The 22,430-nt window shown below is 37.3% G+C and overlaps 1 protein-coding gene across 2 annotated transcripts in view; it reads left to right on the forward strand.

Annotated features, from left to right (window-relative positions):
• Positions 1-12,729: 12,729 nt before the first annotated feature.
• Positions 12,730-22,430, forward strand: part of MRPL1 (mitochondrial ribosomal protein L1) — a 124,548-nt gene continuing 114,847 nt past the window's right edge. Inside the window, exons 1-2 of one of the 2 annotated variants that reach the window (XM_006198279.4) lie at positions 12,730-13,038; positions 18,748-18,859. In XM_006198279.4, coding sequence (XP_006198341.1) covers positions 13,008-13,038; positions 18,748-18,859 — 143 coding nt within the window. In that variant the 5' untranslated portion in view covers positions 12,730-13,007. The remainder of the gene's footprint in view (positions 13,039-18,747; positions 18,860-22,430) is intronic. The other variant, XM_072942054.1, reaches the window with a different exon arrangement.

A 22,430-nucleotide genomic window follows, 5' to 3' on the forward strand; every position in this document is an offset into this window, starting at 1 on the left:
AAACATTAAGATATATGCTTTAAGAACTGTTCAGATTAAGTTGTCAGTAACAAATTCAAGACAAAAATGCCCATTTTCCTCCAGTCTATGGAACATGCCATACTTAATATACTTGCAATTAAGTGTTTAAAATTATATTCTTTATCTCTATACTGCTAGTATTAGAACTAAAGAACTTTCAATACAGCAAATGCTTAATGCTTATATAGTTGTGAATTTGTTGGCCTTTATGTAATAATCTGTATTATATCATAACAGGAAATAAGATAAGAGTTACACAATATATGCCTTAAAAAGCCTATTTCTTAAAGCTGTTACAAGGGGATAATGGTATTTCCACTAGTTATCAGCAAGTGACAATAACTTCCACCACAAATGTACTCTTTTTCTTCTAGCTTTTAGCTTTTATGGAAAAACTAGGTGCTTCAGAGTTTGGGAAAAGAGAAGGCAACACTACACCTGTGTTGTGGATGAACTGAAGACTCTGCCTGCTTATTTTTTAAATATTATTTTCAGGTCTTTTGCTTACCAAAGAAGGCCCAATTTCACTCAAAAAAAATTTTTTGAGAACATGTTATAAGAAATATGTTTAAATAAATGAAAAGTGTAAAAAAAAAAAAGACGTATGCTTTAAACAGTTCCTATTCTCTGATCAAGTAGCTGTTTTTCTAGAACTCTATCTTTTTTTTAATAATAAAAAACTTAGCAAAATCTATGAAAAAAATATTTATTTTAGCATTAACAATAGTTGAGTTTACATATTTTAGGTACTTCTTGTACCAGGTATGTGGGCTTGCAAATATTTTCTCCCAGTCTGTGGCTTATGTTTTCATTCTGTTACTATATCATTCACAAAGCAAATTTTTAAATTTTAATAAAGTCCAATTTATCAATCTTTTCTTTCATGGATTGGGCCTTCATTGTTTAATCTAACATTTCCTCAACCAAAACCAAGGTCACCTAGATTTTCTCCTATGCTTTCTTCTAGAAGTTTTATAGTTTTGTGTTGCACATTTAGGGCTATGTTCCATTTTGAGTTAATTTGTGTAAGGTGTAAGGTATGTGTTGAGGTTTATTTTTTCTACATACAGATGTTCAATTATCCCAGAACTATTTATTGAAGAGACTATTTTTTCTATGAGTTCAGCTTTTTTTTCTTTTTTAAAATTGAAGCATCGTTGATATACAATATTATATGTTACAGGTATAAAATACAGTGATTATACATTTTTGAAAGTTATGCTCTACCATTTTGTTGCTTTTAATATCAAATTCTATCCTTTTTCTCATGAGAAAACATTCTTTTTTTATAGTGTGGTTCAATATTTTACCTCTTTTGACAGAAGAAATTGTATCTAACTCAGCTGAATCCATGGTCAGTTAGTTAATCATAAAATGATAACTACATACCTTAAACATTTTTTCATTTAAAATATATAGAACTAACTCATTTGCTAACCTCTTCTTTGAGTATGGATCTGCTGATTATTGTTCTAAATTTTTCCCATAAAACACGTATGTAATTCACTGCCTATGATATCCAGTGTTTTCAGCTAGAACTCAGAGTTCATAGGTTTAAAACTGGGCTCCACCATATAATTATCTAGAGTATTTTTTTTTGTCTGTGATTCTTTTTTAATTGAGGTATAGTTGATTTACAATGTTGTGTTCATTTCTGGTGTACAGCAAAGTGTTTCAGTTATACATATATACATACTTTTCAGATTCTTTTTCATTTTGGGTTATTGTAAAATATTGAATACAGTTCTCTGTGCTATACAGTGGGTCCTAGTTGTTTATCTATTTTGTATATAGTAGTTTGTATCTGCTAATCCTAAACTTCTAATTTACCCCTCCTCTCCTCCCCAGAGCATCTTACTTAACCTCTCTGAGCTTTAATTTCGTCACCTGTGAAATAAGAGTAATAACAGTACCTGCCTCACAGAAGAATGAAATGAGTTCATGTATATTAATCACTAGAATATTTGTCCGGCAGATAGTACAGGTATTTGCATTAAAGTAGAACAAGAACGTATGACACAATCCAAAGGAAGAATCCTCCTAGATTTTTATTCTTTTTTCCATATTTTTATAGTTACTTTCTAACAAATTTGGCAGCAATGGTTTTTAGCCAGCTTGCCTTTATCAAGTCTTTCCAAAGCACTCACTTTTAATTTTCAAAAAGACTTTTTTCTTTCTTATACACGTAGTTCATCCACAAATATAAACAGGTTTGGAAAAACAAGGAACTATTAAGTAAGTATAAAACTCAAGTTTTGTAAAACTTTAGTGGGAGAATTGGTGGGCAGACAGAAGGAGAGATTACTTGCCAAGTTTCAAGGTACTGTGGGAACTAGTCTACATACTTACTGAGGCACTAGAAAGGTTTTTTTATTTGGTTAATTGATTACAGGAAGTTGGTTAAAAGGATGTGTACTACAAACCTAACAAGACCATCTTTTCTTTATTATTATTTTTAAGCCAGCAGTGACTAGACCACAGCAAAGGTTACATGGGCACTGTGAGATGCTCCAGTGAGAAACTAGTCCTAAAAGTTCTGCACTTTCGAAGTAAGTGTAAAGTTTTTCTCAGCAATGGAGGTTTTCTTCAGAGCATTACATCCTCAGTGCAATACTGACTTAATAAAGTAAGTAAAGTGCCCATTATATTATAATGTGAGAGGTCAAGTTTTAGAAAATGTGTTGGAATGGAGTGGACAGGCTTCAAACAAGAAATCTGAGCGTGGGATTAAAAAAAAAAGTCTTAGTCTGCACTGTGTCCTATTCTGCAGCACATATAACCAACTCAAACTGGACAAAACCCACTACAAGGGTCAAATGAAAAGAACTTTTAAGAATTCATTCATTTAGAAAACTTAGTTGAAGGAGGAGGGTATAACTCAATGGTAGTGCGCATGCTTAGCATACACAAGGTCCTGGGTTCAATCCCCACTACCTCCATTAAAAAAAAAGTTTAAAAATATATAAAACATAATTGAATGAGCTCAGACTAATTTACTGAAAGCCAGTGTACCTAAACCAGTTTGACTAAGAGTTTCTAATGTGTTCAAAAGTGTATAAAATAGAGAAAGGCACCATCAGGATGCACAACATCCAACCACTTCTAAAAAGTAGCAAATTGTATAATCATTAAATATACATGGTTCAGATAGAAAGGCCCTTAGGTGAACTGCTTAAAATATAAAAGGCAAGTGGACCTTATCTAAGAATTTACTTGGATGCTTACAAGTGATAATTTCAATTTTTTGGCCTGGTATTTCTGCTAATGGAACAATCATTAAGTGGTCCGTTCTTTAGCAATAGCCCTATTTCTCATTCTGACAGACTCTAGAGGACACAGTTTGAAAAGAAGTGGGATTAGAGGTTGCAAGCTCAAGTGTCTGCAGAGTCGAGGCAGACACTGTGAATAAGTGAAATGCCTTGAGAGGCGATACAGAGGGATGACGATGGTGGTGTCTGATGCCCCAGCTAAAAGGTGCAATGCATTCTCCTCCTTCATGTTGGGTCATGACCATGTGGAAAGATGGGCCTGGTATGGCTTGGCCTGTTGATTTTTTCAAAAGAAGAAAAAAGTCTAGATTTTTTAGCTTAGTTATCAGTTCAATTAAAAAAAAATTGTGGGCCAATACTGTATATTAACAATGCATACTATCTCTCAGAATTCATATTTCTCCTTAGGAGATGCGTGTGTGTGTCTATGTGTGAGTGTGCACTTGCGTGTGTGTGTGTGTGTGTGTTTGTGTGTGTGACCTAATAGTTATCTGCTAGACAACTGAAACAACAAAGAGGCATTATTGTGATTGACACTAGAGGGAAAAGTTAAAGAGAATTGGACTGTACTGCCAATGCTGTAGGGGACTGTCCTATAGTCCTTGGAGAGGGCCAATGGACATTAAAAACTATCTTGATGGAGTCTCCAGGGCATTATTCTTGGCTGAATAACTCCAAATATTTGCTATGTGTTGTATTGGAAGGGCTGTAAGTCATGGGGTAAGGCCATCTCTTTTAAGTACCGAATGAGCTGCAATAAAGACTGGTGTAGCATTGCACCTTGGAAGTAAGTACGAAAGTTGTGTTCTTACAGTAAAACATAGACCTCAGGACAGAGTTAAGAACAAAAGTCAACTATAAGAGGACCCACAGTGAATGGTTTGATTTCTTGCCTGCATTGCCTTAGAACTATGGAAATTGTGGTTAATAGCATAGTGTTAAAATTTTTCACCAACACATATAATTGTCTTTGTGTATTCCACCTAAATAAAGTCTGGTCTAGCAATACAGTTGGCCCCCCATATCCAAGGACTCTGCATCCACAGTTCTGCATCGTGGTTCAACCAATTGCAGATCAAAAATATTTGAAAAAACAAAAATGGAAACTCCAGAAAGTTCCAAAAAGCAAAACTTGAAATTGCAGTGCTGGCAATGAGACACATATCATTTACATTGTACGTATAACTATTTAAACAGCGTTTACATTGTATTAAATATTGTAAATAATCTAGAGATGATTTAAAGTATACCAGAGGATGTGCATAGGATATATGCAAATACTGCAGTAAGCCATTTTATATGAGACTTGAGCTTCATCAGATTTGGGGTCTGAAGCAGGTCCTGGAACAAATTCCCCACAGATACCGAGGGACAACTGTGTATTGACTAGGCATCTGTATCAGTCAGGGATGGTACAGTCTAAAAAAGCCTCCAAGGACACACCTAGCAGCATGGACAGGATAAAGAAAGCTATAGTTGATAGTGAATGGAGTGTAGTCAGCATAGTATTATTTCAAGACAAATTATCGATAATTACCAAATTATAGCAAGGAGAACAAAAATCTATTAGAAAAAATGAGTAAAGATAATGAAGCAGGTGGATTTATGGCAACATGAGAAGTGTGGAATAGTTTTGTAAAAATAAAGCTTCCTTGTAATCTACTACATTATTTGAAAGCGGCAACATAAATAGCAAAAGAGGATTAGCCAGTGAATATAATTTATTCAGGTTTTGCCATGAATTATGATAATGCTTGCTTCCTATATCCTTATGAAGGACACTTAATTCTCATGGAATAAGGGATATGATAAACAGTGTAGGTAACTCGACAAGATTAAGCAAATTAGACCAGGATTTCATATGAATTCAATTAATAGTAAGTTAAAATATAGGATACAGTGTGTCATATTTTATTTCTTAACCTGGGATCTTTTGTGTTATAAAAAAGTATGAGGAAAGAACCCTGCTAATCTTGGCCAAAGAAAATTTAGAAAAATTAAACATTAAGTGAGATCTAGTAAGCTTCATAATCAGGCAGCATTATTTTAAAAATATAACCATACTTGCTTGTTCTACTCTCAGAGGGATTTCCACATGCAGCTGGTGTTTTCCAGATTGAGGGTGAATTAGAGTTTGGGGTTTCTCTGCCCTTGGGACCCCAGTAATACTTACTGGTTCTACACTTCACCCTAAAATGCTCCCAAGCTCTTGGATGGATGTATGGATTGTACCAAAGGAGCGTCTCATTGAGTGTTCCTAAATACATTTGCTACTGTCTGGCAACAGCTCTTTTTGTCCTCTCCTGCTTTTTCTGGTTACTGTGGGTCTGTAAGAAAGGTGCCAAAGTCATCGAAGCTATCTCTGTCTCCAGTGTGTCACAGGTTGCAGCATGCTGCACTGGAGAATTTCTCTGATGTCCTCTCTGTTACCTGGCTCCCATAAACAAAAAGTCCTGTGCTCACAGGTCTCCCAAAGGTCTCAGTGCAATGTCTTTTACATATTTTTTTTTGCCTCCCTGCGCAGGTTCTGACCTTGGAAGGCACCGGGTAGAAGCAGGGCCCTGATGCACGCCCCTAGAATTGCCTTCCCTTCACACTGCTCCCGTGCCTTCAAATGCTCTCACCTCCCTTAGGATGAACCACTCCTCAGAGCCATGCGAAGACACACTGCAGGTCCTCTGTCTGTCCAACACGGGTCAAACCTCAGGGTGCACGACACTTAGGTTAAGTAGAGCCCTCCCATAATGCTGCGGCTACTTCCTTCCGTTGTGTGCTGTGTAAACTGTGAGCTGCGGTAACTCTGCAAAGATCCCCACCCCCACTGTCAGCCGCCGAAGGGGTGGGCCTCTTCCTATAGTGGAGCCTTGAGAACCAGTGTCTTTCTCTTCCTAATCTTCTGTAGCTTTCCTTCTGGAAAGTGTTCAGGGGAGCAATGCCTTCTTGTATTTTCTTGAATAATTACTGTTGTATACAAGTTATGATGGAAAGATAAACAAGTACCAGTACATATTTTAGAACCTAGATTATTACAGTTGAAAAGGCATTTTATTTAATAAATAAGAACTTTTCCATTCTTATTTCCATGCCCAGCCATTATATTTTCCTCTGATTTTTGGATTTTTTCCTATTTATTTTTCTAAATACAACCTATTTTTCCTGGTGGATCAGAATGCTAATTACTCCCTCCCCTTGGGTCCCTGCATATCCCTTTGACCTGTTGTGTTGTGGGGTTTTATTGTTTGTTTGTTTTTGTTTTTTTCTTGGGTTAGAGCTCTGCCATCTGTCTCAGAGGAGTCAGAAAATTATCTATTACTTTTCCATTAAAAATTAGCCCTAGACAATTACCCATCGTTTTTTTTTTTTTAACATAAATTAACAAGATGTCCCTGAAGCTGAGGAACCGCAGTGGAGAATCATTTGGCACAAAAACATTGTCATTCCTATTTTCAGATGTTAAAATGGAGGCACTGAATGGAGACACAGCTTGCTGGAGGTGGCCATGTCATGAAGACCTGAACTGAACTGCTGGTTTCTTGATTTTCAAAGGCCACTCCCCTCAGAGTCTCTTTTCTTCCCACTCCTCCTCCTCATTCCTCCATCATCACTACTATTCTACCTCTAACACTTGACAACCATGGGAAGCAGAAAAAGGCTAGCCCAGTAGTAACAATAGAAAAATTGTTAGATGAAATAAAATAATTTAGACCAAGATGAGATGCAACTATACATGGGTGAATATTGGTGTATTTGGCTTCAATATTTTTCAGATAAAAACGACTAAGAAATAATTACTTTATCTTATTAATAATAAGGTTATTAACCCCATATTAGTCCTTAAGTTCAGAGCTTGGGGAGGGAGTCAGCCTTGGTCTGACCTAATTTAAAAGAACGACAGGCCCTGAAAGGAGTACAACAACAAAATGTCAAGTTCACCTCTAAGACTCCAAAACAATACAGTCACACAGCACAGAAGGGAGGAAGAAAGTCACATCCTTTTAGTACTTACAGCCACCTCTCATGAGTTGTGCACACTCTTCTGTAAAAATAAAACGTCTTCCTGAGAATTGCTTTGGTGATGTTGTTACTTTTCTCAGATGAGTAACATTTAAAAAAAATGCATGGCCACATTTTAGATAAATATTTCAAACAAGTTTTACCTCTGCATGCATCAGAGATAAAAAAAAAAGTTAACTCTAATAAGTGTTTTGTTGGTGCTTGTGATTTCCACCCTTGGCTTTGAAGATCAAAAAATAATGTATATGTGCTCATGTTGTTTACTTTCTCCCCCACACTCTGATATTATCTGGCCGTTTCCTAATGTAAAACATTGGCATGAAAAATATTGAGTCATAGGTGTGTGTATGTATGAAGCTCAGAGTCTCAGGGGAGCAGAGAAGCAGGATGGGGTGCGATGGTCCCATGCACTGCCTCTGATGTGAGAGTCTAACACTACTCGAGTCACCTTAGGCAAGTCACTAACTTTTTGGAGCCTCAGTTTCTTCAACTACAAAATGGAAATTAAGCAAAATACTATATGTAAAGTGCTTTACACAATGTCTAGCATGAAATATATGTGTGATTCATGAATACCAGGGTTACTAACATAGACTCTGGAGGCAGGTATCCTGGATTCAAATCCCAACTCAACTACGTACTAATTGGTCAAGTTACTCAAATTCTGAGTACCTCTGATCCTTCATCTGTAACCAGAAATTTAAGCAGAGAATTATAGAGAGGGTGTATACTATCTAACTTTTCAAACTTTCAAAATCAAAGCCATGATTAAGGCTTTGCTGCTAACATTGGCAGAGAGCTGCCGATTCACACATCTTGGCTAGAATAACTGGAGTCCCACGATTTTAACTGGGTTTTTGATTGTTCGTAACAAAAAAAAAAAAAGGGAGGAAAGAAAGAAAAAGAGAAAATTACATTCACTGGTGCTAGCTCAAGAAAGCAGGGGTTATTGTAGGGACATGGATGGTAGATAAGGCTCTCACAGGAGCTCAGGGAGAGGGACCTTGTCGGCAGGCTTGACGGAAACTGTAACAGGAACTGAGGCAGCATTTGCTGTCTTCCTCTCGGAGGTGGGTAGATCTCTTTGTTCTTCACGTTTCTGCTTTTCTCGGCATCCTCATTCCATTCTATTCTTGAAACCGGCCGGCTTCATATAACTCTACTCAAGCATCATTTCTGATTGCTAATAATCCCAGCTTGCCTTTCAAGGCTTCTCCAGCCTTGAATCTACACCATGATCTTATAGCTTGAGTTTTCCCACCTAAACGTTTCAGTCTTTGATTTTGCCAGTTCCAGTTTTGTGAGAAGGACGATTGACCCAGCTTTTCTTTTCAAGCCAGATCACTGGCTATAGTATGAATGGACTTGGGTCAGATGGCTTCCACTGATCCAAAGAGCTGGGGTTTGGGGGACTTTTATTCATGTGGGAGAGGGAAATTTCCACCAGCAGCAGATGTGGGTGGAGTAGGAAGTTAGTGATATTTCTAGTATCTCCACTGAAAGATGGAGGTCATGGAGTTTATACTCAGAAATTTAAGAATCCACTTGAATTTATTCTCTGTATTAGAAGAGACAGGCTACTCAGAAGTTTCTTGTTTGGGGCTAATAATCGAAATAAGAATTTTGCTCCAGGATATATTCTAGGACCTTGCTACATGAAGCGTGGTCCCTGGACCAGCAGCCTCAACATCACTTAGAAGCCTGTTAGAAATCAGAACCTCGGGCTCCATCCACACCTATTAAATTAGAAACTACATTTTAAGAAGATTTCCACATGATTCATATTCACATTAAAGTTTGAGAAGTGTGGTTCTAGGATGAATTGGTTTTATGTAGACCTTCTAAAAGCTACCAAGGCCTTTTACTAAGAAACTTCCAGTAGTGTGCTATAGCCATGTGTTACGTTGTCAGAATTTTGTGAGCTGGCTGATTCTACGTTTGGTAGCTTGAAATCAGCTATTCTGGGAATACTTACATCAAGGATATTGGCAAATACTATATATTTATGTCTTTTGTACTGGAGAGACATTGTTAAATATTTACCAGCAATCCACTGGACAGTTCTAAATCTCCTAATTCAATCTGGAATTAAAACAGTCTCCTCGGGGTTGTTGGACAGAGAAGTGCCCAAGTATGGAGGGACAAGACAAAATGAGTTCCAGTTCCTCACCAAACTTTCAACCTTCTTAGAAATCATTATTCTAGATAGTGATTTATTTATTAAAAATAATCTGAGTATGAAGTACAAGGAGGGAAGGGAATCTAGAAGTTAGTAAGACTGAAAATCCAGATAGGCAGACCTGCAGACATTGGGAATTCTCCTAGCTGGACAGTTTGGGAGCTGAAACCCAGATGTGGAATAGCAGCTTCTGTGTAGAGGAGAAGATAAGAGTGGGTAGATTCTGGTCCTAGAGACATACTACATGGGGAAATTCATGCTTCTGTTGTCTGTATTATATCAAGTATAAAATTAGTAAATAAAACAACTCCTCCCCAAATTAATGGTAGGTATGGATGGGAATGTTTCATGGTATGTATACATAAGGAGTGGTTTTTAAAGTGTGGTCTCTGGACTAGGACATCAACATCACCAAGAACCTATTATAAATGCAAATTAATGGGCCCAATGCAGGCCTACTGGATCAGAAACTCGGGGGAGAGGGGGAGCACAGCAATCTGAGTTTCAACAAGCCATCTGGGTGATTCTGATGCACACCACTGAAGTAGGAAATGTCATCGAGTTCCTGATTTTTGTCCAATCAGAGAATCTGTTTTCAACTAGAACCCTAAATAGGAAGTGACTCTTCTTGCAAAGGAGTTTCTAGCTCAAGTGGAGGATAGTTGAGGAAGGCAGAGAACACAGATGACAAGAACTGCAGGGCTAGACAAATACTGAGAAACTTTTCCCAGGGAAATTAGCCAAGCAGCCAGACAGCTGGCATGTTGCCAAGACTCCTGGAGACTATAAACCTTCCTAGAAATCAACTGGGAAAAGTTTCTTTAAAGTGAACTTTGAGCAAGTACATAAACACAGCCTAAAGATTTTCTGCAAATACTACTAAAAGTTCTCATACAAAGAAAGTGACACCTTAGTGACATGTAGGAGCAAGAACAGCATGTTTCATATTAAGAAATATGATATTGGAAGAAAGGGCATTCGAGTAGCTTATTCATTTTGCCTCTCTGGTTAAGAGCTCTCCCTGGTTCCTTAGTAATAACAACACTGAACATTTAATTAGTGTTTACTCTGTGCTAGGTATGGTAGTACTTCAGTAAATTATCTCAGTATTAGCCCCATATCACAAATGAGGAAACTGAGCCCAGAGAGGTACAGCATCTTGCCCCAGGACACACATTTAGCAAGTGATGATACTGGGATTCAAACCCAGGGAGTTTTGCTCCAGAGCACCACTGCTTAACCAAAATGCCCTATTGCCTCTCTTCAATGAGAACCTCATTATGTATTAAATAGTTAGAGGCTTGGAGTTCCCAGTTAAGAGTGTGGATTTTTCTAGTTTTTACAAGTCTTAGGCTAAATAACCTCCTTGTATATTATTATATATAGATAACTAGACTCTGGACCTCACTTGACTAATGCTATCAAGTTCTGGTGCCCAAAGTGGGCAATCAGGTAAGCTGCACAGTGTTCTGGTGCCTAAAGTGGGCAATCAGGTAAGCTGCACAGCTATAAGACAGGCATTCCTTTAATAAGGCTATGACTACAAGCTTACCACATGTCACTCTGAGTCCCAATATAGGGTGTTTAAATTCTTGTTATAATAGGAGATACAAAGAAGCACACAGACAGGGGCCAATTGATCCCAGCTATGGAAAGGTAGGGACATAGAGTCTAAAGACCAGCAGCTCTACTCTGGCTGTTTTTGTCTGAGGAATTAGGCAAACTTACTCTAATTCTAGCGTTTAGCCTTATATGAAATTCATTTTTAAGCATGATGAGAGCAAAGGTTGTGTTGGTTTTATTCCCATATCTATGCATAGCCATGCACACCGCTTGGCAAGGGGCAGGCACTGATATATTTGTGAAAGGAAGAGAGAAGGGGAAAGGTAGATTCAATCGCTTTGAATTTTTTTGTTATAACAGCCATATATGGGTGTGGAACTTCTGAAGTAACTGCTTAGGTGTCGACAAGGCATGACAATGAACTAGAAAAATTATTCTTCATGGAAATGAGTATAATATACAAATACAAGATAAAGCATTTGTTAAAGTCCTACTGTGATCCAGTCCCAAGGGCAGCTTGATGGAAGCAAGTTTGCAGGCTTGCTATTCTAATTGAGTCAATAATTCATGCTTGCATATGATATTTATTTATTCAACATTTATTGAGAACCTCCTATGTGCCAGGTGGGTAGTATATGCTGAGGTTACAAAAATAAGTTAAGACAGGATTTCTGCCCACAAGAGCTCAGATGATTAGTGGGGAAAACACACTGTGGTGATGGTCACACAACTCTGTGAATATATTAAAAACCACTGAATTGTACCCATTAGATTAGTGAATTGTATGGTATGTGAATTATACCTCAAAAAAAACTGTTCAAAACAAACACATAAAAACAGTTATAAGCTTTGGGTACTATACAAAACCAGAACGAGGTGGCCAAAACTCAGCCTGGGAAGGGAGGAGGGAGGCTTCATCAGTGAATAAAGCCTGACCTGAAATCTTTTTTAAAAAGTTACCTAGGAGATGTGATACAAGACGTTCCAAACACTGGGGACAGAATGAACAAAGTCATGGAGGTGAGAAGCCATGTATGTGTGTGGGGGCGAGAGGGGGTGTGATGTTGGCAGGAGGTTGAGGCTGGGGAGGCAGGCAGAGGCCAGAAGCGAGCTCCAGAGGTAGTCACGGGAGGGTTTTATTTAAAGTGGGAAGTGATATAATTCGCGCTCAGATTTGTTTTAGATAAACCACACCAACTGCTGTGACGTAATGGAAAGGATACTGATTCCTTTTTTTTTTTTTAGTCAGAATAACTTGTGCGTAGGTCTTAGATCTGCCATTTAAAAACTAGTCGTATTATATAAATTTGTCAAGTTTTATTACTCAAATGATCCTAATGGCACAATTTGTCAGCAGGAGAAAATGTAAAGCTGATTAATGTTAGATTAATTTAAAATCACGCTGATCTTAAGATAACTTAAAAAGGAAGTTTGTTGTTGAGTGGGACACCCACCTTGGGCGGTAGTGGAAAGCCGGGCTAATTTAAAAAAATCTTTACAAGGCTGGAAACGTGGCGGTGGAATCTGGTGAGATTCTTCAGATTTTCAGTTTTTCATGCTTTCTGCGTACTCTCAAAATCTATTAAAATGATCGTTCTGAGTATATGTGCAGAATCAAAAAGGAAAAAATAAAAGGGAATGAAATAGTTGGAGCATCGCCAACAGATCGTGTGCATTTTCCAGGGAGGGCAGATTCCCCTTTAGATGGTTAAGCTGTAGTACCGGAACCACGGAACACGGGATCCTGGGCAGCACGGAGGACTGCCGGGAGCACCGCCACGGGGCACCCGCGCTGCGCGCCCTCCCCCACCGGCTTTAAAGCCTGCTTTGAGTCCAGCCCCTTTCCTTTTGCTCCTCGGAATCCCTTCCCCCTCCGCCACTTCCGGATGGGAACCCTTTTAAACATTCTTTCAAGTTGAAGCGTGGGACCAATTTCGTCAACACATTCCGGAGTGAACAACATGGCGGCGGCCGCAAGATTCCTCGGTAGAGGTAAAGCGAAGGGTAGTCAGGGCTTGCGGGGAAAATAACTCTGGTGTGGGGTCTTCTGTGATAGCAGAGTGCAAGCCGGACTCTCCTAGGTGCGGCTCTGCACTGGTGGCTCCATAAGCCTCTACTCTTTCTGGGCTCTAGATTTTCCAGAGGGTCGTTACTACTTAAAAGCGACCTTGTCAGAGGTTTCACTCCTTTCTGTAGTTGTCCACCCTAGGAGTGGAGTGGGAGGGGGATGTACTTTGTCACCCCTCCAGCCACCCGCAGAGGTGGAGGCAAAGACATGGTTTTATCTCCGATACTGTGGGTGTGAGCTGCGGGGAAAGGCGTTTGACACGTGAAGTGAGTTCTGGAATGGAAAAGGTGTTGCATTTGAGTGGCTCATATCCGTAAACTTTTACAGTTTACAGAATGCTTGGTTCTTTCTCAGCACATCGTTGCAGGCACTTCCAATTCTTAAACTCCCAGGCGTTGTCTAATTTGGGTCAGCATTCATCATTTGGAGGCCAATTTTGTAGTACTTCTTGGTAGCAACCCTTTAGAGCATTTACAAGGTCCAGTTTGTTGGCTAGGATGACCATAGTTTTTGGGTACAGTACTTAACATATTTTTGTTTTGTGTTTTTGAAACACAGTGATATATATTGTTATTAATTATGGTGGATCTTTAGGTGGAGGCAGCAGCCGAGATCACCCCTGTTTTACAGAGGAAGAAACTCATTCTGTTGAGTATGTGGCCAAGTTCATAAAACTAGTGAGTGGCAGTGGAAGACTGAAACTTTACTCCTAGGTCAGTGATTGATTGATTAATTTAACAGAATCGTAGTTTTCTCTGAGCTTCTCACAGAAAAGCTTAGTGTAAAGACCAGCATTCTCTATTTGGGATAGTTGTTGCTTAAAAAATAGGGGTGGCAAGAGAACACAACAGACCTTGACAACTATTAGCTCACTGCAGCTACCTTCCAAGCTACAGTCTACTCTCAACAAATATTTAGATTGGTCCTTTAAGAACTTAAATCATGCCACTCCTATGCTCACCTATTTTTCTAAACCAAAGTCCTTAGAATGGACTACAGCTATGCTGTCCATTTTGTTATCCACAATTGAGCACTTCAACTGTGGCTAATTCGAAATGAGTATGTCAAATTCACATTAGATTTGAAAGGGTTAGTACCAAAAAAAGTGAAACACTTCAATTTTTTTTATATTGATAATGTGTTGGAATGATAGTATTTTGGGGTATTAGCTGTAATAAAATATGTTAAGTTTTATTATTAATTTCATTTTAGTCTTTTTTTTCTACCTTTTTTGATTGTGGCTATTAGAAAATTTAAACTTATATATGTGGCCTTATTATTATATTGGCCTAGGGTCTTCCACATCATGAGGTACCTGTCTTCTCTCACCTCCACTCATCCAGCATACCACTCCGACCTCTCCAGCTACCCACTCACTGTGCTCTAGCCACATTGGCTTCCTAGTTCCTTAACCACACAAAGAACATCCCTTCATAGGAAGGGCTTTTTCTCCCAAGTGAAGTGGACCTGGAACACTTTTTTTTAAAGATATTTGCATGACTGACTTTCTTATTTCTTTCAAGCTTTTGCTCAAATGTCACCTTTTTAAGGAGGCCTACCTTAACCTTTTTATTTAAAATTGCAATCCACTTTCCCTCTTGATTCTCAATTCTTTTTACCCAGTGGGGTTCCCCTTACCAATACCATTTTATATTTATTAGTATTGTCTCCCCCCTACTAGGATGTAAGCTCCAAAAGGAGGAGTTTGTTTGTTTTGTTCACTAAGTGCTTAAAGCAGTGCTAGTGCATGTTTCCTCAGCATATTCATTGTTCAACAAATGAATGAATAAATACACGGATCTTCAACAAAATGCCACCCTTCTTCCATATGTTGAAATGAATAATATTTAAAGTAATTTGAATCCAATTTTTGCTCATTTGTTCAGATTTCCTTCCTTCACTCAACAGATGTTTATCGTGTCTTCATTTGTCAAACACTGTGTTATGTGTTAGGGACAGAATGGTGAACAAGCTATATACATTCCCTGGCCATAGTGCTTATCATCTATTGAAGAGTAGACGTTAATTTGATAATTAATTCTTTAATTACAATTTTCCTGCGTGGTTGTGAAGGAAAAGTACAAGGTATTGTAAGAGTGTATATGAGAGGCCTTAATCTATTCTGAGTCTTCAGGGAAGACTTTTCTAAAGAAGTAGCTTAAACAGAGTCCCTGAAAGGTCACTGGATTTTAATGAATTAGCTATGAGAAGAGGGGCGTGGAAAGTGGTAGGGGAGAATCTCACAAATAGAGGGAAGATTATATTTGAAAGTCTGAAGGTTGTGAAAAACACGATGTGTTCAAGTAACTGAAAAGGAGGCCAGTGTATTTGAAGTGTGGCAAGCATGAGAGAGTGGTGTTAGGTGAAGCTGACTAAATAGATTAGAAATAGCTCATGGAGGATCTTGTTAAGAATTTACTTTATTCCGAGGACAAAGTGAGACCATCCAAATGTTTTAAGAACATGATGAGATTTTTGTTTTTAAATCATCCCTTTTATTAGTAGGTGGAAAAGAAATGGAGAGGGCCAAGAGTAAAAGAATAGTTTGGAGTTTGTTGCAGTAAGCCAGGTAAATGGTGGATTATGGTGCTTATAGTGGGGAGGCAAAGACTACGTGCGTAAGATCTCCTGGGGAGAGTGAGGATTATAGAGTTAGGTTGAGAAGTCCTGGGGAATCCTAACATTTCACTATCAAGTTTAAGAGAATCAGCTTGTAAAGGAGGTGGAGTAGTTTCTATCTCATTGCCCTGGGGTAGGGGTGGGGTTGCCTTTTGAGAATGAGTGCAGATTCAAATAGGTTTTTAAATCGTTGAGGAAATTCTGAGGACTTCTGTTTTCTCTGAAGTAGCAAGTGAGGTTATCTGCTAAGTAAGAGAAGAAATATGTTAAAGAAATATCATCAAATACTACAGATAGACAAATTGACTATAGAGGGATTGAAAATACAGATCTCATGGTCTAACAGTGCTATTTAAATAGTGGTATTTTTGTAATTTGATTTTCCTTAGTCTGTAACAGTTTTGATTTCTGTTGAGAATGTTAATTTCTGGTAGTCATGACTGGGGAATCTAAAAGTAGTGGTTAATTATTTATAGCAGGTTGCAATTGATGTATTCAAGAGAATTATTATTTTGAAGATCTTGCCAAGGTTATTGGGTTCTTATTCAGTGCAATTAGAATTATTTTTTGGAAATGTTTGCCAAATCTTGAATGGATAATTGCTCTTTCATTTGTCACATGTGATTTTTCGAGGTAGCTGACTCCTTTAAAAATGTGGAGGATCTCCTCTTAGACTGTTGCATACCAGCAGAGCCCACTAAATTTGAGATTTTGGAGGGCAGGAACTGGATCTCAATAGTCTATTTCCCTTTTTCTTTCTAGCCATTAAAGCCCCTTGTTGCTTTTGTGCCCAAGGAATTCCCAGTAATAAACAAATCTCCTATACTGCCCCCAAATGTCGTACCCATATGTTCATAGACTTCACGGTTTTGGTGGTTTTCTTGTACTTCAACTTTGTTTTGGAAGATTAGAAATGAAACAGAGTTGTTAGGCATTTGGCTTTGATGACATTTGAGCTGATGATAAAGAGTAGGCCATGGGAAAATGTGGAGATGGTAGATCCTAGTCAAATGTAACATTAAATGTAAAGGCCCTGAGACAGGAATTGAGGGATTTGAAGGATTCAAGGATCTGAGAAAAGGGTTTTAGTGAGCAAGTAGGTGAGTGGTATTGAGTGATAAGCAGGGATGTCTCACATAGGGCCTTATAGACCACAGTGAAGACTTGGTAGCTGTTCCGTGTGCCCAGTGCTCTGTGCTTGGAAACTTAACTTATGAAATAATTCATTTGATGTGTAGACAAGTCTTATAATTTACATGCTGTTGGTTTTATGTAATGAATAGATTTTAAGATATTGGACTTCAATGGTCATTTTACATGAAAACCTAGTTGTTGAGAACTCATTTAAAAAATTGAGTTTAAGCCAATTCAATAGAAAAGAAAACATTAGATGATCAAACATATGAAAACATACTCAGCCTAACCCATAAGAAAAATGCAAATTAAAACAGCTCTGCATACCACATTTCGTCTACTAGATTAACAGAGACCAAAATATTTGGTAACATACTACGTTGGCATGAGTGTATGGAAACAGGCAACCTTTTCATTGCTCGTGGAAATGTATATGGAACTGTTATTTTAGAAAGCAGTATTTATCAACATTACAAGTGTTCATATTCTTTGACACAGCAAATTCCCTTCTTGAAATTTATCCTATAAATATACTTGTATATGTGCAAAATGATGTTTGTACAGGGTCATTCACTGCAGCACTGTTGATAATAGTAAAATATTATAAATGACCTAATGGTCAACCACTGATTAAATTATGATACAAGTACACAGTGTAGTACTTTGCAGCTCTAAAAAGATAAAGTCTTTATGAACTGATACGAAATTATTGCTATAATATATACATATAAACATATCTTTATGAAAGGCATATATGAGATTATATATATACAACTCTTAAAAATATGTGAGTATATCTATATCTACATCTAATATATGTGTGAAAATGGGCTTTAATACCTTTACATGAAAAAGCAAGGTCTAGAACAGTGAGTAGAGTGTGCTATCATTTTATCAGTGAGGAGGGAAATAATATTTCTGGAAAGAATCACAGTAAGTTGCTAATATAGGAGGGAAGCTGGGTGTTAGGGTTGGAGGAAGACTTTACTTTTGTATATTCTTTTGTAATCCTGAAATAAAAACATTTCCCTAGTATTCTGCATACAAAAGATATTTATAACATCTATCTATTTGTCTTAGCATATAGTTTATTCATTTTTATGGTCCTATAGTCACTTTTTGGTTAGTGCTTTTGGGTTGTTGTGAAATTGTTCCCTCCTCAAAGGTCATAAAGGTATTTTCCTAAATTATAGAAGACTTTAAGTTTTTCCATTTACATGTAAGTCCTTAGTCCTTCTAGATTTGATTGTGTATGTGTGAGATAGGGATTTAAATATACTTTCCCCTATGAATAATCACTTGTCTTAGCAACACTTACTAAATTCTTTGCACAATGACTTGCAATAACATCTCTCTCAAATTTCAGATATCCATATGTGCATGGGTCTGTTGCTGGGCTGTTTATTGTTTCATTAGTCTGTCTTTCTATACTTGTGCCAATGCCGAAGTCTCTTAATTACCATAGCTTTATGACAAGTCTTGATCTCTGGTAAGGCAGTTCCCTCCACTTTGTTCTTATCCTTCAGAAGTACCTTCGGCAACTCTGTGAATGTATTATCTATAAAAAAGAAAAAAGAAGAAGAAGAAAGTTTAATTTAAGAAAAATTCAGCATGTATATACTTAATCCGTAATACGAGAGCTAACCCACTCTGTTGAGGTTAAACTAGATTAAACTGAAAATAAATGAAGACAAAATTCTTCAATTAGATGTTTTTATTTGGCTTTAGTTTCAAGAAGTGCCGTTTTCTCTTTTACACCTTTTAGAGAATGATTAACAATCACAAACTATTGAATATTTTTGTTTTAAAAAACATCGAGAATGTAAAAACTATGAATGTAATGATTAATATTAATATTTTACTTTTTTTTTTCTTTCAAGTCTTGATACATCATCAAAGGCATAGTCTTTCCAAGTTGGCTTCTCAGATGTCTCTTTATCCTTGCTCTGTATGTGTTCTGGTGCCCAACAGACATTTTGCTGCTGCTGTGAAGTAAGTATTTTTTTTTTTAGTTATTTCATTTGCTATCATTTAAATCTTTTATTAAAAACTATTTTTCTTGGTACCATAATGACACACAGAAATAGTTGTAAAAGTTTATCATCTCTGCTTCTTTGTCCTAATAGTCCTGAAGGAGAGATATGACTTCTTAGAATAGTACTTCACATTTATTGAGCACTAACATTCAATAACCAATTTAATCCCTCCAGCAACCTTATATGGAAGCCATTGCTATGCTTTTTTTAGAGATGAAAAGCAAGGCACCAATAGATTATGTAACTTGCCCAAGGTCACAGAGCTAGTAAATGTTGGAGCAAGGATTTTGTGACATAATAAGAAGTATTTATGTTGGTCTCTGCCACCCGTTCCTGACATAGAGCTCCTAAAATCCTTGTCATCTCCTGAGTGATAGGGATGCCAGGAGCATTTTTCAAAAATATTTGGCCTTTGATCTAGTTCCTGATACAGAGCTCCTAAAACCCTTAAAATTTCCTAGGTGATAGGAGTGTTACTATTCTAATGAGGCAACTCTTGGTGGGCTCCTGGATGAGGACTGGTCACCAGAAAGACCAAACCATGAATAAAGGCTTGGAATTTTTAGCCCTACCTCCCACCTTCCAGGGAGGAGAGCAGGGATAGAGATTGAGTTTATAATTGATCATACCCACATGATGAAGCCTCCATAAAAATCCCTGAACTATGGGGTTTGGAGAGGTTGGCTGGTGAACACATCCATGTGCTGGAAGGGTGGTGCACCCAAACCCACTGGGGACAAGTTCCTAGACCTCGTCTTATGTGTCTGTTCATCTGTATTCTTTATTATGTCCTATGTTGTATAATAAACCAGTAAATACTGTTTCTTTGAGTTCTGCAAGCTGTTCTAGTAAATTTTGAAGTGTGAGGAGGGGGTTCTGGGACCCCCAATGTATAGGTGTTGGCCAGAAGTACCAGATGGCCGGACTTGCAGTTGGCAGCTGAAGCGGAGGTAGTCTTGTGGGACTGATTCCTTAATTTGTGGGATCTGGTGTTTAATCCAGATAGATAGTGTCAGAGTTGTACTGAATTGTAGGATATCCAGCTAATGTCAGATAATTGGAGGCTGTGGGAAAAAATCTACACATAAAACACACAAAATTTAGTGTCAGAATTGTTGTCTGTAGAGGAAAATAGCTTTCTAACCATAAACACTGTCCTGTATCTCACTTGTGTGCTTCTTACATAATGTATCTTGGGGATTGTTCCAGATGGAGCTGTTGTTTTTTAAAAATTGAGATATAATTGACATATTAGTTTCAGGTATGCAACATAATTATTTGATATTTGTATATATTGGGAAATGCTCAACACAATAAGTCTAGTTAACATCCATCATCATAAAATTTCTTTTTCTTGTGATGAGAACTTTTAAGATTTACTCTCTTAGCAACTTTCAAATATACATTATAATATTACTGATTATAGTCACCGTGCTGTATATTATCCATGACTTATTTATTTTATAACTGGAAATTTGTACCTTTTGACCATTTGAGCCTGTTTTATCTGCACCCCACCTCCTGCCTTTGGGAGTCACTAATGTGCTCTCTGCATCTGTAAGTGTGTTTTTTTTTTTTTCAGATTACACTTATAAGTGAAGTCATATGGTATTTGTCTTTCTTTGTTGACTTATTTCACTTAGCAAAAGTGAAAATTTCTCCGTGTTGTCGCAAACAGCAAGATTTCGTTCTTTTTATGGCTGAATAGTATGTGTGTGTGTGTGTGTGTGTGTGTATGTATGACATTTTCTTTATCCATTCATCCATCAGTGGACTCTCACATTGCTTTCATGTCTTGGTTACTGTAAATAGTGTACAATGAACATGGATATAATATTTCATTGTGTGAATATACCATAACGTACTGAACCATTACCCTATCGATACGCATTTATCTTTCCAGTCTTTTACTATTACAAATTCACCTTGCAGTGAATAATCATGTACGTAGATCTTGTCAAATATTATGAATATACTTGTAGTACAAACTCAGAAATAGAATTGAATCAAAAGATGTGTGCATTCGTAATTTTGATAGGTAACACTAAATTGCCTTCATAGAGATTTTGCCAATTTGTGGGCTTACTAGCAAGTAATATTAGAATGCCTATTTTCCCACATATGTATAATCAAAATTTTTGAACTTTGCCTATTTGATAGGTACTAAATGGTATCATCTTGGTTTTAATTTGTATTTTTTATTATTATTGAGGTCGTTTATATGTTTAAAAGCCTTTTATATTTTCTTTACTGTCAATTTTCTGTTCATGTCTTATTCCCATTTTTTTGTTGTTGATTAGTAGAAGCTGTTTATACATTATCAGTCAGCACATATCTGCACTATAACTTTTTTTTGACAACCTCCCTTGCACTATAATTTTAATGTGTTTTAACTATTATAGTAGAGGAATGGACCAAATTTTATGGAATCACAGATGGAAGGTTAGTTAATTTTTCCTGGAGGAGAATACGGCAAGAAGTATTTGAGGTGATTCCTGAAAGATAGATGGAATCTTGCAGAATTGAGAGAAAGGTATTTCAGTGGTGCAAAGACATAGAAGTGAATGATATGGTTTGAATACAGGATGGAGAGAGAGGAGGCAGGAATGTAACTAGAATAGAAGCTTTCTTTGAGTCTGTATAGTACCTGGATTCTTTTTTGTTGTTGAAAAGTTGGAGGAGTAATGGATATACCAATTTACATCCCTACCCAGCAGTGAGTGAGAGTGCCCACGTTTTTAACATATATATATATACACACACACACACACACACACACATACATATACACACATACATACATACATATACACACACACCCATGGTTTGCCAGAAGCACCTCTGACTGTTTCTGCTTCTCTCTTTTTCTTTTTTTTTAATGTTTTTTATTAATTTATAGTCATTTTACAAGTTTGTGTCAAATTCCAGTGTAGAGCACAATTTTTCAGTTATACATGAACATATATATGTTCATTATCACAGTTTTTTCTCTGTGAGCTACCATACCATAAGATCTTGTGTATATTTCCCTGTGCTTTACAGTATAATCTTGTTTATCTATTCTACAATTTTAAAATCCCATCTATCCCTTCCCACCCTCCACCCCCTTGGCAACACAAGTTTGTATTCTATGTCTATGAATCTATTTCTGTTTTGTATTTATGCTTTGGTTTTTTGTTTTTGTTTTTTGGATTCCACATATGAGCGATCTCATATGGTATTTTTCTTTCTCTTTCTGGCTTACTTCACTTAGAATGACATTCTCCCGGAACATCCATGCTGGTGCAAATGGCGTTATGTTGTCAGTTTTTATGGCTGAATAGTATTCCATTGTATAAATATACCACATCTTCTTTATCCAGTCATCTGTTGATGGACATTTAGGCTGTTTCCATGTGTTGGCTATTGTAAATAGTGCTGCTATGAACATTGGGGTGCAGGCGTCATTTTGAAGTAGGCTTCCTTCTGGATATATGCCCAGGAGTGGGATTCCTGGGTCATATGGTAAGTCTATTCCTAGTCTTTTG

The sequence above is a fragment of the Vicugna pacos genome, chromosome 2 (assembly GCF_048564905.1).
Source record: "Vicugna pacos chromosome 2, VicPac4, whole genome shotgun sequence".
NCBI classification, from domain to species: domain Eukaryota; kingdom Metazoa; phylum Chordata; class Mammalia; order Artiodactyla; family Camelidae; genus Vicugna; species Vicugna pacos.